The sequence below is a fragment of the Sander lucioperca genome, chromosome 4 (assembly GCF_008315115.2).
Source record: "Sander lucioperca isolate FBNREF2018 chromosome 4, SLUC_FBN_1.2, whole genome shotgun sequence".
NCBI lineage: Eukaryota > Metazoa > Chordata > Actinopteri > Perciformes > Percidae > Sander > Sander lucioperca.
Genome location: NC_050176.1, coordinates 31720316 through 31741196, shown reverse-complemented (window position 1 = coordinate 31741196; position 20881 = coordinate 31720316). Strand labels below are relative to the sequence as shown.

Genomic DNA, 20881 nt, shown 5'->3' with positions numbered 1-20881 from the left:
CTCTTGCTGTGTACCATTTACATATTTTTAAGCATTACTAAAAAATATGGCCTTATAAGTTCAAATGATGTGCAGCGTTAAACCTAAATTATTGTTATGGCCACTTGGGGGGGGGAAGTGCAAGAATTTGTAAACACTGAAGTGACACATTATCACCTAGTTTTATATACAGTCTATGATTATCACCTTATAAAATTGTTAGGATGAACATAAGTTGCCAATGTACACTTCCAAAAGACACTGAGCAACATGAGCATTCATTTGAAGTTGTGTTTGTGTCCACCTGATGAATGTAAGTCCAATCTTCTCTCGCCTTTTAGCTCTGTTTGGTCTCCACAAACGCTGTCAACACCTGGCTCTGCTCTTTACCTGCTAAATGCTCCCCAATGTTCACCAGCTAGTCACTAAATTTGTCCATCTGTCGCTTGATGCTGGGCTTGAATCAGAACATTAAAGTTGCAGGGTGTGAAACCAAAACAATGAGCTGAAAGATGCTAAAACGCTTCGTGGAACTGCAGAGTGATAAGTGTCTGTTGGTTTGTCACTATGAGAAACCCCTCTTACTTTTTACTTAGCCATTTCATTCATTGTTAACATAACAAAAACGGATTAAAGCCACTTTAACTAAGGGATGTGACTCTCTCTAGTGTAACTCATCAATCTAAGACCAGTCTAAAGCTTTGACCAGTCTTAAACCGTATTTATGCTACTAGCCCAAACATTCAGCCGTGTCAGCCAAAGATTGAAACTGTGGTGCCTGGCAGATAACCACCTGCGTCACACGACTCTCTCTGTGAGCATTAACATTACTATTATTCCGCTCGAGAAGACCTTTTCCAGTTATGATTTACCTGCAAGTGATGCCAGAGTTATCCAGTCTGGCATGAAGGGAGTCTACCTGCCATGATGCGATTTTACTCTTCTCTCAAAACAGATTGCAAATCAGCAGTGCTTTGCTTTTCTCGTTGTCAGGTGAACTGATATTGATACGTTCTCAGATATTATTTTACAGATGGTTTGGATTTTTCAACATCTGAGACTCAGCAACACTTGTGTCGTCAGAACATTAACGCTGCAAAAATAGTGGTCAAAATGTGATTACTGTGTGGAGGTAGGGGTGATGATAGCATGTCAGGGCACAAGATAATCCCACGGCAAACTCTTTCCAACTGAGCGAGCCAAGAAAACAATCACAGATCTTGGCCCAGGTGCTCTTGTCTGTATGTCTGTGATTCGCCAAGCTGTGAAGAAACTGAGCCTGCTTCTTCTCTTTCTTTTTTTTCAAAGATCCTATTTTTGACACTAATTGGTGATATCCTCAAAGCTCTTTGTTAAGGTGTTGAAAAAAAGTGACAAAGCACCAGGGGTGTACTCACACTGGCATCTTTAAGAACGGCTGCATACAGTAGAGCCACCACATGCAGCACCTTCTAATCTAAGGCACCAGAAGCTTCACTGTCTAAAACATTCACATCACGTTCCCTCCATCGGGATATTTTATCATCTGCTACTCAGAGTGCTGTCACATCTCATCTGCTATGGTTCCTCTGGACATCTCCACACTTATCAGCACCAGAGCATCAACATGCTGCTTCTTTGTCCTCCAGGGTTTCAGCAGTATGTCATTTTAAGTGTCTCTTCTTTTCTGCTTGCATGTATTAATGTGATGAATATGTTTGGAATGCCATAGACACTCCAAACCAGCCCCAAACCTCTTTGCTCTGGTCCTCTGGTTCACTTTAAGCTACTTTCATCATCTCTTCTGGGACTTTTTCAGCTGTTTAATCAGCAGCATTGCCAAGCAGCCAAACTCCAGCTGGGCATCACCTGCCGTTTATGGAATAAATCAAAGTTTTTCCTGAGGCAATATTGTTTTTGTTCTGCTTGGTTATTTGAACATAATCTGTCACTTATCCCCCAGAACACATAAAGGAAATATTCACAATGGCAGTGGTACTTCATCAGTTGAGCAGCCTCACTCTTTTCTGAAACATCAAAACGTTATGTCCGGCAGGAAACTTTTCCTGAGAAAATAGATCATTTCTTAAAAAAATCAATTTCTGCGTAAAAGCAACTGTCTGATGGCAGTCTTTCAAGGTAAATCACTGTGCACTCGGGTGACAAAGGTGGCTAAAAAAGTATCACCTCTAAGCATCTACAGTTACATCAGACAAGTCCAATACTTCCTCCCACTCCCCAGTTCAGTTGGTTGCCCATTGTCTCCAACAAAAGAACTTGACACTTTGAATTGGAGCCTGTGATGGATAGCTTTTGAGGTCAGAAGCCTTTACCGGTATACTGGTTTCATCCCAGCCCAGCCCAGCTTCCAGCCTTGAATAGATTGATCGCACATTAGGCGTAGAGTCATAGCGCCATTGTGGGAAAGATGGTTTTGGTGACTGGCTGCTTATTTCTTCACATTGATAAGATGGCTTTTGTGCTCGATGTGCATGCACTGTGGTTTCTATTTGTGCATCATATTTTCCATGTCCAGGAACATAGGAATCATGGGGTTAATAATGCACTTAGAAGATGATTTGAGGGATGTTTCTGTTTAATAATTACAGCTAAATTTGAAATAGCACTTTTCACAACGACATGAAAAAGGCAGGAGAAGGCATACATTTACAGAAATGTGGGGTTGCAAAACTGATAACATCACCAAAATGAATTATACCCAAGCAGAATGTGTGTTCCTGTACTAAATGCATTATTCTTCCAAAATCTTAGTCTTTACCTGCCTGAAACTGAAAGAGTTCATTGTACCTTCACATGTATTATCTAACCAACATGAATATAACTTATCCTGATACAAGACTCTCTAACAAAGAAGTCTCTATAATACTTATATCACTAACTTTATCACCATTGGCATTCCTTGCATCATGAGGGATGCCTTTCCCACAGAGGGAAAACAATGGTTATCAGATAGATTTTTATATTCTAAATTATTCCGGAATGCTGGTTAAATGGACCCTGAGCCACCTCCTGCTTATTTACATTTCACATTGGTCAGGACATCATTTCAATGACAAGCCTAATCCAAGTCGAAATAAAGATGCGTTTTGCTTTTGAGATGACCTGAGTGTGATATTTTATATTTTACATTTTTTCCTCACACATACAATTTCCTAGAGAAACAAATCTATTCTGATCACGGAAAATGTTCCACCTTACCTACAACCCCCCTAGCCTAACTGATTTTTTTTCCCGTTTCCTACTCGCCCAACCGCCTCGCAGTAAAAAGGGTCAAGCGCCCAGTTAAAATACACAGTGTATAATTTTATAGCTTTTTCCCAACGGGGCTCCTGGTGCCGGTGTCGAGACGACAATGTGCAAGCAGCAGAGCCGCACACAGATCAGTTTCATTCTTTGTCAGTTGTGAATAGGGGCGGAGGAAGCAAACTCATTAGAATCCTATAAAAAGAAAGTATCCGAGATCATAAAACACCCGGCTGCAGGACTAAGTGCTCACTCACAGCCAGACAGAGACAGAGAGGAAACCTCTTGTCACGTTTCTTTCTGACCCTCAGAGCATCAGCGTTTTAACAGATCCACTTCTTCATTGTTGCCCTTTCTACACTGCGCTCTCTGTGTTCGTGTCGATGGCAGTTATTCTTATGAATATCTGATTTTCAGGAACAAATCTTGGCTTCATCACTGCTCTATGTCTTGTAGACGGGCAAACGTGACGCATGGACACTGACAGGGCGAACACATCTCATTGAGAAACTTCATTTTTGCGGCACTTTTTGGTATTTCAGTATTTTTTTTTTTCAAGGATGCTCGCCTTAACTTGGAATAGATGCTGTGTTGTGATGCTTCTCGTCGCTACACTGAAGACGGGGACATCCCAGGTATCAGAGGCGCGCCCGAAAGCGAACTTAATCAAGCCAGCTCTGTTGGAAGAGACACCTACACTTGCTCCAAACCGCTCCGCCGCTGTCCACCTTGGGATCACCAAGAAATATAACGTCCTTGCGCAGGTAATTTTAAGTAGTTAATTGTCTGAGGACTTATCAATGCATATGCCAGCCCTATTACGCAAAGCCTGAAATTGGGTAGAAGGATTAGAGCCAGTGGAATCATTTATTATTAGCGGTAATAGCAATTTGACGATTCCAAATGTAGTGTTCACTTATTATAATGAGCATGACAAGGAAAAACAGTTTTTTTTCATTGAAATGACTTTATATACAGATAAGCGTGCGTAATTGTGCGGTAAGTCTTCAAAACCTTGGCTATGGAGTATGTTGAGGTGTGTAAGTTAAATAGCCCTATGCCTTAAAAGAGTTTTCTCACGTGTGAATAGTTATTGGAAATTGCAGGGATTGGACCCCTCATAAACCCTAATTGCCTTTCAGACCTGACGCCACAGTTGGGTGCAGCGCACTTCCACAGTAAATCATTAATGCCAGTAGAAATGTGAGAAAAAGTTAACACTTAGGTTCATTTTCTGTCTGGGTCTTAGTGTTATTAAAGTGGTCCAGACGCTTGCTGGGATTATGAGAATCTTACTGTGGGGCCTCTGAGGGATACTCTTACCAACCACTTAATACCCACTCAAAGAGTTATCAATTCCTGCTGTTTCAACAAAGTGCCATATTACTGTAGTTTGACAGCAAATGTGAGATCAAAAATGTTTAAGATTTGGCAGGTTTCTTTCTGGCAAACGTAAAAGTTGTGAACATTATGAGTGATTTTTATCTAGTGAGAAATTAGAGCTGTACATTTATTGCTTGGCCGGGCAAAGTTCTCTGTGTACCTAATTATTTTTTTTTACAAGTTTATTTTTTGAAGAGGGAAACAGATACTGATGTGGAAAAGAAATTGGCACATCAGTCAAACAAAAAAACTGACAAAAGCCAGCAGGCCTTCATCTTCCAGAAGGATTACCACCAAATCTAAGTTTTAATTAAACATGTAGGAGTCTGATTGTGTTGACCTCAGAGTATCTTTTTGAGCAGCAGATGGCACTGCCACATCTCCATCACATCCTACACAGCAGACAGTCTGTTCATCAACTCACTGAAACAGCTGATTACTCTTGTTTTGTTTGACTGATGGTCTCACCCTCTAGATTTACTGTAACACCAACTTGTGTTTACATTTGGCCTGTCTGTAATATCACGTGCAGTAGTGATAGTGTTGGATATCTGTGAAGCGTGTAGTGCTGAGAGCAGCGCTTTATGGAAAAGCCACTTTCTCTCCTCTGAGGAGATCCAACCTCAAGCAACCCAGCCAGACCTCAATTTGAACGCCTGCTTACATCTTTGCCATTGCAATAATATGGAGTGGTTTGGAAGAGTGGACCGAGGGGAAACAATATGTGTGTGCAGAGACCACCGTACTGTTACAAAAGTTAAATGTCATGGTGCAGTGTGTCCAAATGAAGATGGCTAATAGCATTTATGGCAGCAGGAGGGGATATATATGTATATATATGTGTGTGTGTGTGTGTGTGTGTGCGCGTGTGTGTTCTGACTGCCAGGAGGTTTTCCAGAGTTGTAAAGTAACAGCCGCAGCTCAGCCTTGGCCAGATATGCGGCTTGATGCAAACTGCACTGACCTTCTGCATCTCATCATGCAATGGCCATTTACGAGCAGAATAAATCAAAGATAACAAGTCTGCTCTCTTCATGAGGCTGTAAGTGCGGCATATATTTAGTCTAGGAGTGTTAATTGTAGTTACTCTACCTTTTAGATTTTTTTTTTTTTTAGAATTACGATAAATGCCTTGAAACAGGTTGCATAGCACAAAACAGCATGTCACTGAGTGGTTCACAGCAGGCACCCCAAACTACTTCATCTTTATCTGCATTTGTGAAGTGAATTAATGCTGATTAAGGCTTGGGTGTAAGTTTGTAAAATGGGCATGCTTCAACTCAAATTTCTCCAAGTAGATTTATGTTCAAGTGGTCATGCTGTTGAGTTTGTTAAAATTGGTGAGGAATAGTTGGCAGATTATTACACCTCGGGAGGTGGGATCAGGATGTGAGTGATTGGGAGTTTTTCAGTTATTTGAGTGATAATTTGAACAATTCACCTACAAGGCCATTTTTTAAAACTCTTACTAATTTTATTAGTTTTTAACCTACTTTATTCTGCAGCCAAACACAAGAATATAACATTTTACATGGTATAAAGCAGCTCTTTCTCTCACAGTTAAAGATTACAATTACAAAAATCTCCCTCAGTGGTTTACAACTCAAATGTAGCAAATTATCGAAGGAGAGAGTCCAGCAACCACCCTGTGGAGACGAGCGCTGCAGCAGGAAACAAGGCTGTAATTTGGTGTTTTATCCATCAGATTAGAAACGCTGCTCAAAGCCTTCGGTTATTTGACAGCTTAATGGGCTTTTATTTCCTGTAGCTGCTGACACCGTTTGGCGATATAGGTTACATTAATCACACACAAATCAGAGTCAGGTTTTGGCTATCCCTTGACGTTCAGTCGGGGCATACTGCTGAGTGTTTTTCCCCGTTGTCTCACCCTTTTCACATCAGCCTGACTGGAGTGGAACCGACAAAACCAAAATGTACGCCTCTTAGACCTTGACAGCCGGTGCTCGTGGGTGGCACTGTTGGCTCCTTGGAAGGGAACCAACAGAAATGGATAGCACGGGCAGGCAGTGCTCACCACTCTAACCTCTGAACCCACAAGGGAACCGACAGCGTGGCGGCATTCATGCAGTACGTGTCTGTAAAACATCAGCAGCCGGTCGGTCAGCCTTAACTAGTTGCTTTATTTAATTCAACACAGAGATTACTTTAACAAGCGATGTCTGAGGGCTCTGCCTATAAAAGTAGAGCCATGTCCTTTCTCTTTCTCAGCCCTGCCTACCCACCTCTCTAACCTAAAATGAATGTTTAGTGATCCTAATGAGCTGAGAAAAGAGGTGTGAGTGCTTGTTAGCGCTCGGCTCAGTTTGAGCTTCAGTCTCTAGTCCTGTGGCCTTTTCACTCTCTGGGTCCCTTGGGCGCTGTGAGGGCCCTGCACTGGAGCCATTAGGGGTCTCCTGTGGAAACCTCCTTTACTGAAGTTGGACCTGTTAATGAGAGAGGAGACCCGTGCCCCTTTCTTTCCACAGGATTACACCTTTTAGAGCAGCACACCTCCTAGATTACCACCAAGAGTTTTTCCCCTTTCCTTTGATAGTCTTTGAAGAGAGCAGTCATGTTGGCTGACTGTGTGCCTCTCTCTGTGTCCGATGAATAAGATCAACTCAGAATGTATACTTAACTTAAGGAAGGTCTAGTTTTTGGAGACTTTGGATTCTCGCACTCAAAGGGACATGCCCATAAACACATGTGTTTTGAGTGATGAAAGACGCCAAGCTGTGTTTGAAGACATGGTTTGAACGAGTGACATGTGTTCAGCCATCCCTATGTAATCTGATGCCGGCTGTCTGTGCTTTTAGGGCATATGAAGTTTGTTTGTTCAGTGGCATCGTTTATTTTACTCTGTAAGGCCACTGTCACTCCTTAACACCATTCACAGTTTCAGGTTACGTGCCTGATTCCTGAAGGTCAAGTGCAATCACGGCACAAATCTCAAAAAGCATAGATGTGTACTAAGTGTGTGAAATGTTTTTTTCTTTTTTTTTTACAATGTCTTTACTGATTTTTCATTCCACTCATGAGATGTTATTGTGTAGTACAATAAATTACAACTTTTATTTAACAAATGTATGTGTTTGTTTCTGAGACTACACAGGTTATTTTTGAATGGTTTTCTCTTTACATAAGATTTATTTTTTGTGTGTTTTTGGCTCAGACAAAACTCTAGGAGGAAGTACAGCATGTATGCACTGCTCTAATTACTCAGGCAGTGTCCCTCCATGTACAAACAGTAAAGGACTGTATGAAAATTGTTAGGGTGGGAGACGGGGTCAGAAAAGGAAGAGGGTATTGTAATTGTTTTGGCTGAATGCAGACTTTTTAAGGAGAGTCTTTTGGGGTCTTTTATATTTCTTTAACCCTAAATTTATGTTTATTTTCATGGTTCTTTAAAGTGCACTTTGCCATATGCAGAGAACAACAGTTCTGTCTCAGGTTTTATTTATGTGTGCACTGGTGATCCACACAAGAAGTTCCATTGGTTTAAATTGTTTAAATTAAGTCCTTCAACAAAATACGTACTTTGTCCATGCCCTGTATAACGACACATAGAAGTGTTTTCTGATTTGACGCCCCTATCCGCAGAACGTTGTCCATGGCTTTGAAAATAGTTACAAATCAATGTTTTAAAAAAAACATTTGTTTTATGATGTGACAACGCTGTGGCTCAAGTTTGGTTAGGTTTAGTCACAAAAACAACTTAGGTTTTGGGAAAGATCAAGATTTGGGTTAAAATTACTACTTTGTTAATGTTAGGGGACATTCATTGTCATGGTGACAATAATAAACACGTGGTTAAGGCTAGGGAACAATCATGTATAAAACAAAAAACAAAACATAAACTCTGTCTGGAAACGAGAAATGAACAACGGCCTCCTGTGTTGAAGTCCGATGTTTTGTTGATCACTCCATCCACCCTAACCTCCTCCCTACTCAGACTTTGTTGTTCTATAATAACCTTACTTACTTATTTGCTACTGTCAAAATTACTGCGGCCGCAGGAGTGTTTTGTCTCTTGAACATAAACAGATGTACATTTGGGGCACATGCTTAAACAACTGATGCTGTCATTGTTTTTTTGAGAAAGTATTTCTGTGAAAACAGAAAACAAAGCTGGTATAGGGCCTTGCGTTTTTACAAAGTGAGAAATAAGGTTCGACCCCCTTACTATCCCGATACTTTTCATACTGTCCCAAAATTTTAAACCCTCAGACTTAAGCTAAACAGTAGAGACTGCATTACAGGGCACTTCCATCGAATTATATCAGCGCTTTGGAATGACTCAGTTGAGGTAAATAAGGGACCCAAAGACCAGGGGAAGGGTTCAAAGCCCTGTATATCCGGTAGTAAATCCCTTGTAGATTGTTGCTCCTGCACATTTAAAGTTCCTCTTCAAAGCCACGGTGCTTTACCAGCACGAGAGTAGCACGAGACAGGGCCGGGGGCATCCCTTATGACCCTCTGTCTGTCTCTTCCTTTATCGTCTCACCAGCATACCAAGAGAGGCTGCAGTTTTTAACCCACTTCCTGCGCAGGATCCAAGGCTGCGCTTTTATGTGCAAAGGCTGCCGTGGGACAAATAAGGGAGCAACAGAAAAAAAGATGTGAGATAAATGAGATGCATCCAAATGAAGCCCCATCCCTCAGAAGTTGCGAATGAGGCGTTTTAAAACATGACAAGATGAGATTATCAGCCATGATTTGGGGGTCAGCCTTGTATCATTGGGTTTCAAAGGGCAGTCTGAGCGGTTTGATGGAAGAGGTGAGTCCCCTTCTTCTTCTTCTAATTCTCTTCTTTTTGCACTACAGTATGCACTGTAATCAATCCAAGCTTGCTGGCCAGAAAGACAGATGAAAATCAGAGCAGTATTATGAGCGAAGGAAAGTAGTATGAAGTACTACTGCACGTGGCCGGGCCCATTTGTCTTCATATTTAGATAACAGCATATTTTTCATGTCAGGAAAAAAACTCCCACTGCACTTTCTTGAACTTCTCTTCAGACCATATTTCCAGCATATTTCCCTCCTCAGCTGTGATTATACCAATAGTCCATGGCAATGTAGCCTACATGTTTTTCTGGATGAGCAGTTGACACAAAAATAGGTCCCCAATGAGTTTGAAAGTTCATTCTTGACTTTGAAAATAATAGTTTTGCCAACAACAATTTTTTTAAAAACTTTAATCTTAATGGTCTTTCCCAGTGGAACAAACTCCATTGGCTGAGAACGACTGTGAGATGTGGGTAAAAGCTCTGGAAAACATATTAAGTGGACTTTGAGTTTCGCTTTCTTGTTGAGAGTTAGATGAGAAGATCATTACTCAACCGCTCTAATGCTAGTGTGTCTTAGCTTAGCTTAGCACCAATAGCAAAAATACACCAACCACAGATTATCCAAAGCTCACTCATCAACACATTATATATTTTGTTTAATTTGTACACAAAAACAGAAATGTGAAAATGGAAATTCATGGTTTTAGGGGGGAGCTGTAACTATTTATTGCACAGGAGCAGTGACTTGTTGGACTCTTGTCATGCCCAACCAAAAAATAGTTGCACTATGTAACTCCCTCTGAAACCACAAATTTACATTTTTAAATTACTGTTTATTTGAGGATTAAACAAGTAAGACACATTATGTTAATTATTGAGCTTTAGATGTGCTGGTGTTCATATTTTTAAAGAGAGAGCCAGGCTAGCTGTTCCCCCATGCTTCCAGTCTTTATACTAAGCTAGGCTAATTGCTTTCTAACTCTAGCTCCATATTTAATACACAAACTCATCCAACTCTCTGCAAGAAAGCCCAAATGTCAAACTATTTCTGAAAGATTTTTTGTGTGAAAGAGGAGCTCAGATTTTAGGGGCTACTCCAGTGATTTAATATTGCACTTCCATAAAGTTAGGGGATTTACAAGAGAGAGCTGAAAAAAGAAATGGTCAAAATGCTGGATCCTACTCTTCCCATAATACAACTTGATGGCTTCTATACAGTATTAGACCCTACCTGTCTAAAAATGTATTTCAAACCCCCATTATTTATATAGGCTCTCCGTTAAAATAATTCCTTTATTCATTAGGGTTAAGCCAAGATAGTCTATATCCTCGATGCATGTCTTTTCACCGATGTCCGTTTCCTTCTGCTTTTTTTGTGTTGGGATTTTAAACTCCGGTGGATTTATGAGGACTATGGTTACCTGCTCCTCAGATCTCTGCAGGGTAAATCCAGACAGCTAGCTAAACTATCTGTCCAATCTGAGTTTTCTGTTGCACAACTAAAACAACTTTTGAATGTACACGTTCCACCAAAACAAGTTCCTTCCCGAGGCTATATTACAGTGACTCTGTGCGGAGCTTTGCGCCGCCCATGACGATTGTGATTGGTTTAAAGAAATGCCAATAAACCAGAGCACATTTTTCTCCCATCCCGGAATGCTGTGTGGACTAGCCAGACCCTCCTCCGCAGTGCTTGTGGAGGAAGGTCTGACAATGCGAGACTAAGCCAAGATAACCCTAATGACACTATGAGTTATTTTCTCAGATTCTGGAAAGTTCCTCCAGAACTACACAGGCCGGTATACAACCGCTGAATAGTTCTCCCCATGATGAGTAAACTGGTCTTCATGTGTACAATTGGTGGAGTGTCCCTTTGAAATACGGCCTTTGAATATTCTGAGAACAGCTTTTAACACAGTAGTAATTAAGAAATATTTATAATCCATCAAACATCAGAGCTTTGTTACTTACGTCAACACATTAAGCATCTGCATTGTGGGAATTTGTCATTTTGATGAATGAGGACTCAGTGTAATATTCCTGCTCATTTTTCTACGCCTGTATCATTGCCTCCATGTGTTTCCAGCCCGAGAAAGTCAGTATGGCATCTGGCCAACAAGTCTAATCTTGCTCACTTTCTGAAGCACAAGCACATCGAGTAACAACTTTTAATGTGCTGAAATATTAATATTGTTGAGAGTTAATTTTAACATGTGGTGCACATTCATGTTGCATGTTCCTTTTGGCATGGCAGCCCCTCTCCGCTGACCTTTATACCCCAAATGGAGTTTGCTATTTATTGTGGCTATAATGATTTTACTCTGATTTAAACCTTTTTCTTGTTCATTCACTCATGTTTATTGTTCAATGTTCGTCAGTGGTAAGCCACACTAAATCAGATCTGTCAGTGCAGTGCCAAGCTAAATGTGGTTGTGGTGCCGGTGGTGGTGTGCCAGCCAAACATGTTGTTCTAATGTCGGTCTACACTGGACATAATTTACACAGTCAGAATCCATATCCTGCTATTTATTTATTTTTTTACTGATCTGCATATTTGAATAGGTGTACATCCATTGTAATAACAATGCCCTAAAATAAAAGATGTGCAGCAATTGGAGAAACACAGTGACCTGACCTTCATTATGTCTCCCTCAACTGGTGTGGCCTTGAGCCAGAGTATTGATGTTTCACTGAAGCTTTTCAAAATGATCCTCTCTCTTGATGACTTAAATGTGTAACATTATTTCATTTGACTGAGGAGTTCATTTAATTTGTGAAACAATTCACGACAAACTCCGTTGCTCATGCTCCAAGTCTAACAGGGACATGGGACTTGCATGTGTAGGGAATTATATCAAGTTCCAGTAAAACTTATCATTGGTGTGCACGCTTGTTATGGAAAAAGTTTGCTTGGCTTTAATTGTGCTTCTTGCTGCTGTGGAGAGTGGATGTTGTGTTTGTTAAGGTGGTCATTTCAGTGCACTTACGGAAAAGACTTAAAGGTTCTTCGTGTGTGTTGCTGCACAACAGAATGTCCCAACCCTTTAGTGTAAACACAAGAAATACTAAATCAAAAACATTGCCAAATTGACTATGAAGAAGTATGATTAGCTACAGTAATTGCCCCTCAATTATGTCTGTAGACTCATTAAGCCTCTGAACACTGAAAAAAATTGAGAGAAACTGAAGTGGTTTCTCTTGGTTTGGAAATTCTAATAGCTCTATTGTCTGGGACCTGAAACAAATGACCACACCAGTGAGAGACATGTTAATCCCTACAACATGTTGTCCTCTAAAATTGGATGCAGAGGGACGGGACCACAGCCTGTAGTCAGTTCACCCAAAGCAAACAACCAACATATTTTCCTACTTACCAATATATCTGGCCATGCAGAGAGTTTGGGGTTAATTTGCCAAGATTTCAGATCTCTGTATGCTGCTGAGACTTCTGCCACCAGCTCAATATGAAGATGAATGACATTTGGTTTTGATGTCCAAAACATCAAATATTCCATTTTTGAAACTTAACAGCACTGTCTATTTCCACAACCAATGATATAGCGCTCAAACTGTTAACAATTAGTTAACAGCCAGGAAACCTTTGAGTAAATCCAAAGTGACTCCAACAGTAACTGGAACATTGAAAGCTTCCAGGTTTCTCTCAATCTAACATTTCTCTCTTAAAACAGTGACATATGATGCACATTAGTTAGGGTATCAGTAAAATCTGCAGTTTTCTAACATGATAAATTGCATTTGAGTTGGGCTTTATTTGGGTCCTGTTTTTGGTCTAACCAAGGTTTTTTTTCTGAGGGTAGAGTGTCTCCACACACCTCCAACCTGAACATAACATGGGTTTAATTTGACTTGTTAACATCTACAATTTAAATTTTGTGACCTGAGGTGCATCGTGCAACTGTGGTGCTTGGAATAGAATTAGAAGCAATGCAGTTACTGTGTTTGGTCTGGGTAAGTCGTGGTTTGCTGGGTTGTGTCCAACAAAATCCACTATGCTCCTTCTCTTTAACAATGGTGCTTATTGATTTTGCCATCCCATTGATTTGCCAGGCCACTGCCCAATAAAAAGGGCAAACAGTTCATAATGTCATGAAACAGCTCATGGCACTTTTGCCACAGCCACGTTTGTATGTGTGTGTTTAATATTGTTTTATCACCCGTAGGCAAATATGTCAAAGTCAAATATCAAAGGCAACATTTTCTGTATTATTCACTAAAAGGGTATTTGAGCTTTTGAATAAGCTGCTCACGCTTGGCACTGTAAAGCTTCAGAAATAAACAAAACATGACTGCACCATGTGACATGCACCTTTAACGTAATCTGAGCAGGTGGGCGATGCGACTGCATTGACATTGGAACCAATATTGCCCTCCAGTGCTTGATTCTTACCGACAAACTTGCACCTACCACATTGTACATGCAAATGCAGTCTGGTGTCTCACTGGGTCAGAGCTCTGTGCAGCCCGTTGAAAATGCCACCTCATCAACGCAAAGTTATGACAGGCACAAAGTGTTTCGTTTTTATCTTCAGGAAGAACTGTTCATTAAGTCATGCACTTTAACCATACATTTGTTAAGATCAATGTGTGCTCGTGCAATCTTTCATAAACCGAGTAAACTGACTGAGTAAACGTGTTTTTCCTCAGCAGGTGTATCCATGCAGCAATGATAAGGAGTGCAGTGTGGGAAGCTACTGCCACAGCCCTCAACAGGCTCCCTCTCGCTGCCTCACCTGCCGCAGGAGGAAGAAGCGCTGCCATAGAGATGCCATGTGCTGTCCTGGGAACCGCTGCAGTAACTGTACGTACCTGACACAAACACATTTTCAGAGCATGTTAGCTTCAGTTATGTCGTGACTGCAGGGTATGATTCAGAAATTTGATTTCTTGTCTTATGCAAATATTCTGAAAAAAGTGACTTGTACAGTATCCAGCCCAGAGACTGAGTGAAAGAGCCAGACCAGTACATTTACATAATTCAAGACAGAATCCTGAACTATAGTTAAACTCTATCCAATTGATGCCCAGAGGTTAGGAATCAGTGGTCACATTTTGGAAAGTGGTGTGAGTGGCATGAATGTGTGTGTTTGTGCAGAGGCTGTGCAGAAATTGTTTTTTTGTTTTCAAGTGACATAGCTGACCAACAGAGATGTTGTTAGTTCTCATGAAAAGCCTAGTTTATCACTAACATAAGCTACTAACATATTGATTTGACTTTTAACTCGTTGGCCATCAGGTTGAACGATCTGTTATGTAGTTTCTTGACAAAGTAAGCAGGGTTGGAATTGTTTAAATGTTTGATCTCTTCTTTTTCTGTCTGCAGATATTTGTGTCCCTGTCTCTGAGAGTGTGATCTCACCTCACATCTCAGCTTTAGATGAGCATCTCTCCACCAAAGACCAGAGCTGGAGGAAGGGTGGGAAGGCACATGCTAAGCATTCTCTTAAAGGTGAGATTATGTTTCGGACATGTCTACTGGAAACAGTGCCCTCTCTAAACACTGTCACTGTCGTTTTCTCTTTCATCTTTTGTCGTCCTTATCTTTTCTGCTGTCGATGGCTGAATCTTTCTGTTGTTCACTGTCTGCATGTCCTACAGAGTTCATAGGCAACGCATATCCACAAACTATGTTGATAATTACCCCTCTGCTCATGTGTCAGTGTCTCTGAGCCCAAAGCACCGCATGGGGAGCCTGGAAGAAACCACACTCCTGCTGTTTCTGTACCTACATAAAGCCATACAAACACTTTCAATGACAGCACACACACTTGTGTGATACAGAAGTGAAAACCGCAGAATGCAGGTTTGGCACGATTATAGCTAATAACTCTCTGAGCCCCATGCTTAGCGTTTATGTCACCTAATTTAAGTTAATGTAAGGGCCTGTCCATAAAGCAAGCAATACGTTTAATGAGACACTCAACTCTAAATGCACCCTCAAGACAGCAGGCTGCAACGCTAAAATCAATGTGAAAATAGCAGCACTACTTAAAGTTGCTGTAAATAAGGCCATTTACTTTTATTTGTGCTTGACTGACTCCCTCTCCTTTAACATAATTACATTATAATGGCTTTATGCAAGTCGTTGCTTGAGAAAAATCCACCACAAAAGAATCAGTGGTGTTAAAGCAATGAACAAGCAGTCAGGCTTAGCAGTCCATCAGACTGGTGCTTGGAACTTAACATTAAAATAACCAATCAGCAAAGTGTGGTTTTGTCAGCTATACAGGACGACTAAATTATACTTATTATGCATTCATAAGAGCATGCTAACATCCTGCCAAGAATATCAGACTCAGACCAGATGGGTTGATATGGTTAATATACAGAATAAGCTAATTGTTTGCTTGATTTATGTTGAAAACTTCAAGCTTTTCTTTTGTCTCTGACATGGCCACACGTTATGCAATCTGAATTGAAATGTGAACAAAAGGTTGCATAAACTTATCTGTATGGAAAACATAACAGCTTAATGAACAATAATCATACATTTCCTGTGCTTTATATAACTGAAGCACTATACAGCAAAACTCCAAGATGCTGGATGATTTATAATTTCATGCAGGTCTTTCATGTCTCTGAGGAAGCATTTGTTTCTGTTTTTCTGATCAAACCTGTTTGTAGATGCGTTGTTCACTGGCTTCTCACTCATCAGCACTGTTTCTTGTCTTCCCCTGTTAGGGCATGAGGGCGACTCTTGCCTGCGTTCATCCGATTGCTCGGAGGGCTACTGCTGTGCCCGCCATTTCTGGACCAAAATCTGCAAGCCGGTGCTGAGGCAGGGAGAGGTGTGCACCAAGCAGAGAAAGAAAGGCTCTCACGGCTTGGAAATCTTCCAGCGCTGTGACTGTGCCAAGGGCCTTTCCTGCAAGGTGTGGAAAGACGCCACCTCCTCGTCCAAGTCCAGGCTCCACATGTGCCAGAAGATCTGAAGTGGGGGCAGCTGCTGTCAGCCTAGAGGCCTCTGTCTCCATCTGCCAGGGAAAGTTTTTTTAAAGGATAGGTTGTGGCTGTATTGAGAAGGAGTGAAAGACAGAAAGACAGAGACAAACAAGAGACCGAACAGACTCTTGTGGGTTCAAGCTCGCTATTCGGCAAGCAGAGAGTGAATGGGATTGCTTTAATGTGTTTGCCGTGAGTGGTTCATCCCTGCACACACACACACACACACACACACACACACACACACACACACACACACACACACACACACACACACACACACACACACACACATTAGATCAATGAGCTCATGGTGTGCATGCTCACAAACACAACAAACTTTTTACACATTCTCGTGACATTCAGGGATCCACAAAGTTAGCCAGTAAATGCTGTGATAGTTGTGGACCTTTTCTAGATGGAGGCAACAGACGTAGCAGTCTTTCATCAAGCTTCAACTTATAATAATAAGACAGATAGACTATTTACAGAAAAGCCATATGTTTCCTGCACAGTACGTTCTTTACCAAACTCCAAAGTCAAAGATCTGACGTGTGATATCTTGTGTGTAATTACTGGATGTGCCATGATTTGTTATCTGTTTTGTCAAATTTCCATATCTTACTGTTCTTGTCATTGTTTTAAGTCTTGAGGAATTCAGCTATTGCTATGCAAGACATTTGCAACTAGTAACAATATCCAGACACAAAAATACCGGTCATATCATATGAGGAGCTAATTGCATACACTGTTCACTCCAGAGCTTTACTTGTGTAACAGCATCCTGAGACTTCAATGCAAAGCATAATACTCTTAAACCAAAGAATGAAAGAATATTTACATCAGAGTGATGAGTTTCATCTGGGACATTAGCTCCTTGCCCAATTTCTAGCCACAAGAAGAGAGAGATAAAGGATTGTGTCCATTGTGGAAACCTCGTTTGATCTGTCAGATACAGCTGCAATCTATTGTGATACAACTGTGTGGGTTAAAAACAGTTTGCACTGAGGTAGTGATCTGCTGCAGATACCAGACCAGAGAATGGTTCTGCTTTTCCAATCACATGAACAGGATTCAAGGATACTATGGCAGTGCAATTTCTTTCCATTTGCAGCCAGTAGGAATGGAGATGTGAGAAATTGATTACAAAAACGTCCTACAAACCTGATGTTTTCAAAGAGAATTGCAGTTTGAATCAACATTTCGTTGATGGCACACAGCCCTGTTTATTTTTCTGTTTTTTACAAATTTGACTGCATACCCCCCCCCCCCCCCACCCCCGCAGTACAACTTCTTTAAACAACCACTTCTTCTCACTATCTTTTTTATTTGCCTCTTTTTGCTTTAATGTTTTAGAGCATCAACTACACATATTTTGTACCCATTTAAAATATCAATAAGCTCTTATATTGTAAATAGATTGGACACAATGAAAATGTATTTAAGAATCAATGTATATCATGTACATATAATAAAAATATGAATCTTAAAGGTTACAGCAAAATGATCTAGGTGAGAAGAGTAATGAGGGATGAAATAGGATGAGCACAGTTGGATAGATAGTTGAAATGATAAAAGCTGTGTGTATAGGCAGAGGGAAAAGGCTTAGATAGCTTTGACTGATATTACAGACTGGATGCATCAAAAGAATATTTCCAAATAGAGAGACAAGCACATTCATTTCCAAAATAGTTTGTGTAAATGGTGTCAAGATTTATATCCCACGAAATATTGTCTGTGTTAATATTTCACATTGATTTGTTGTGTATTTACAATGATGAATGAATAAAAGAATGTATTTTGTACTATTGGTTACACAGGACTGGTTGTTACTTGTTGTGTGGCTTATGTTTTTGTTGAGAGTTTATAATGTAAGACAGGAGGATGTATGCTTACATTTTACATTATAGTTTTATAACTAGCCTATATAATCTTTCTATAGAGCTCAACAGTCCCGCCCCTCCTCTGAGAGACCTTGGGTTCCAGAAGTAAATTTCCCATTCATTTCTCCCATTGATGACTGGAAAAATCCATATATAGAGTTTTAGACCATGCCTTAGGCTAACCAGCTACGACGTGACTCATAAGCATACAACATATCATTTTGAGTGAAGAAACTAACATATTGTGTACATATTTTCATTATTGAGCGAAGGAACTACTCATCCCATAAACAACAGCGCACCACTGAATAAAGGAAGCTACGTTAGTTTAGCTAAGAGCTAATTCGGCTAACCGCTAGCTAAGACAGCATGTAATAACTTTAAAAGACCCTCAAAATAATACCTGAAAATAACCGTTAAAATATATAACAGCTGTTACGTCAGCTGTAGCCTGCTTTACCCAGTGTTTGGTTTGAGTTAACGTTATTTTAGACTGAATCAAGCTGTCAGCTAGCGGTTAGCTGAATTAGCTGTTAGCTAAACTAACATTAGCTTCCCGGTGGAGGCTAACGCTAACGGCAGAAGTGTGGAACAGATCGTGATTCGTGCAGTGTCGTAAATCCTCGTAAAACAGGATTATCATCTTGGGCATGCGCATGACGGATCATGCAGGTAGCTCCCGGCAGCTCCCCCTCCTCACTAGCATGAGTTCCACCAATCAGAGGCATCACTGTGAGATTGTGGGATTGGTCAGGATTATGGGTAATGGAGTATTTATCCAAGACATCGCGATTAAAAGACATTTATCTCAAAGCAAGGTTGGTGCCCCATGAACTTTTGGCATCTGTCGGTACACGATCAGTTCTGCCTGCGCGATCCGTTCTGCACATGCGCAAAATGTTCGCGCATGCGCGGTTGTACGAGGATTTACGATACTGCACGATCTGTTCCACGCTTCCGACAGCCAAGCTAACGTTAGTTTAGCTAACAGCTAATTCGGCTAACCGCTAGCTGATTGTAGCGGTCTGCCGTTAGCCTCCACAGGCAAGCTAACGTTAGTTTAGCTAACAGCTAATTCGGCTAACTGCTAGCTGAGACAGCATGTAATAACTTTAAAAGACCCTCAAAATAAAACTTGAAAATAAACGTTGACATATATAACAAACACCTAACATATATAACAGCTGTTACTAGAGTTTAGATTCTCAACCCGAGCCCGAGCCCGACCCGAGCCAGACCGGACCTCGGGTCGGGCTCGGGCCGTTATTTTCCGCCACATCCTCGGGCCAGGCCGGGCCCGGGCCGGACCCTTGATCAAGCAATTTTTTTTTTTTTTTTTATCCATTACCTTATTATCCTATTTGGGTGGGGAGAAAGCTATGCCATAATCAGAAATATTATATATATATATATATATATATATATATTATATATATATGCTATATAAAAGTAACAAATGTGTACAAAAGTTAGGCTGCAGTTACAAAATGCAGCACTTCATGCGCGGAGTCTCCTCCTCTCGCACGCATCACACCGGGAGCTTGAAGATGTAAAGAAAAAAAGAAAAACAGGAGAATTAACTTTGAGCAAGTGTGGAGGAAAGTCGGAGGTATGGAAGCAGTTTAAACAAGTCGTGGGCAGTGACAACAATATGTTGTTCATCATTGTTTCTTTTTTTTTTTTACGTTTCTTCATTCAGATCCATTTGAGATCCGTTCCATTCTAAACAAACAGCGCAGTTTACAGGCTTCGTCCTTGTTGTATTATTCTAAACAGATTTCTGTAGTTCAAACAACTCTGAATTGTAGTTGAGAACGTCAGTTATAACGGTCCACGTATTAAAAAATTGTCGGGTTTAAATCGGGCTCGGGCTCATAATTACAGTTAATGTGTCGGGCCGGGCCGGGCTCGGACGCAACGTGCTCGGGCTCGGGCAGGTTCGGGCTTGATTTTTTGGGCCGATCTAAGCCCTAGCTGTTACGTCAGTTCTACTTTACTTGTGCTCATTTAAAATACAATCACTCAATACTTGTCTTTATTGTTATTACTGTGAAGTCTTAATTTAGCTGTAGCCTGCTTTTCCCATTACGTTTGAGTTAACGTTATTTTATTAGACTGAATCTAGCTGTCAGCTAGCGGTTAGCCGAATTAGCTGTTAGTTAAACTAACGTTAGCTTCCCGGTGGAGGCTAGCCATAGGCTAGCGTGGAACAGATCGTGCAGGTCGTATCCTCGGTAAAACAGTATTATCTTGCGCATGTGCAGAACGGATCGTGCAGGCAGAACGGCTCGTGTACCGACAGCATCTATATGACCATATACAATTGCTTACCGGCAATTTCCACTGGATGCGGAACGGCTGCGGAATGGCTCCGGAACGTCGACGGAGTCATTAGGTTTCCATTAAAGTCAATGTGTGTATTTCCACTGACTGCGGAACGTCTGCGTCCCTACTCCGTCCCAGCTCCGGCGGTCCGCAGCCCTCCGGAGCAGATACGCAGAGCTTCTATTTTTGCTGGACGCCGGAGAGCTCCGCAGCAATTCAGCACACGGCAGATAGTGCGGGACAGGAAGTCGAGCACAGAAACAAAATAAAAATCCGGTTAATTTTCAAAGTAAAATACACCGTGCTCACGGCAGATCATAT

General features: G+C 41.0%; 1 protein-coding gene across 2 annotated transcripts; it reads left to right on the top strand.

Annotated features, from left to right (window-relative positions):
• Positions 1-3358: 3358 nt before the first annotated feature.
• Positions 3359-16711, top strand: dkk2 (dickkopf WNT signaling pathway inhibitor 2). Of its 2 annotated transcripts, none has more exons than XM_031277062.2 (4): positions 3359-3986; positions 14061-14211; positions 14734-14859; positions 16092-16711. In XM_031277062.2, the coding sequence occupies exons 1-4, from the start codon at positions 3783-3785 to the stop codon at positions 16340-16342; spliced, it is 732 nt and encodes a 243-aa protein (XP_031132922.1). In that variant the 5' UTR covers positions 3359-3782; the 3' UTR covers positions 16343-16711. The 2 variants fall into 2 exon arrangements, with proteins under 2 accessions (XP_031132922.1, XP_031132921.1); XM_031277061.2 differs by having other exon boundaries at positions 3364-3986; positions 14058-14211.
• The last annotated feature ends 4170 nt before the right edge of the window (positions 16712-20881 follow it).

Bases quoted from the DNA above. Each gene is read 5' to 3' on its own strand.
- dkk2 (XM_031277061.2), top strand. From the start codon at position 3,783: ATGCTCGCCTTAACTTGGAATAGATGCTGTGTTGTGATGCTTCTCGTC. The intron at 14,212-14,733 runs GTACGTACCTGA...TTCTGTCTGCAG, and splicing joins TGGGAACCGCTGCAGTAACT to ATATTTGTGTCCCTGTCTCT. The intron at 14,860-16,091 runs GTGAGATTATGT...TTCCCCTGTTAG, and splicing joins TGCTAAGCATTCTCTTAAAG to GGCATGAGGGCGACTCTTGC.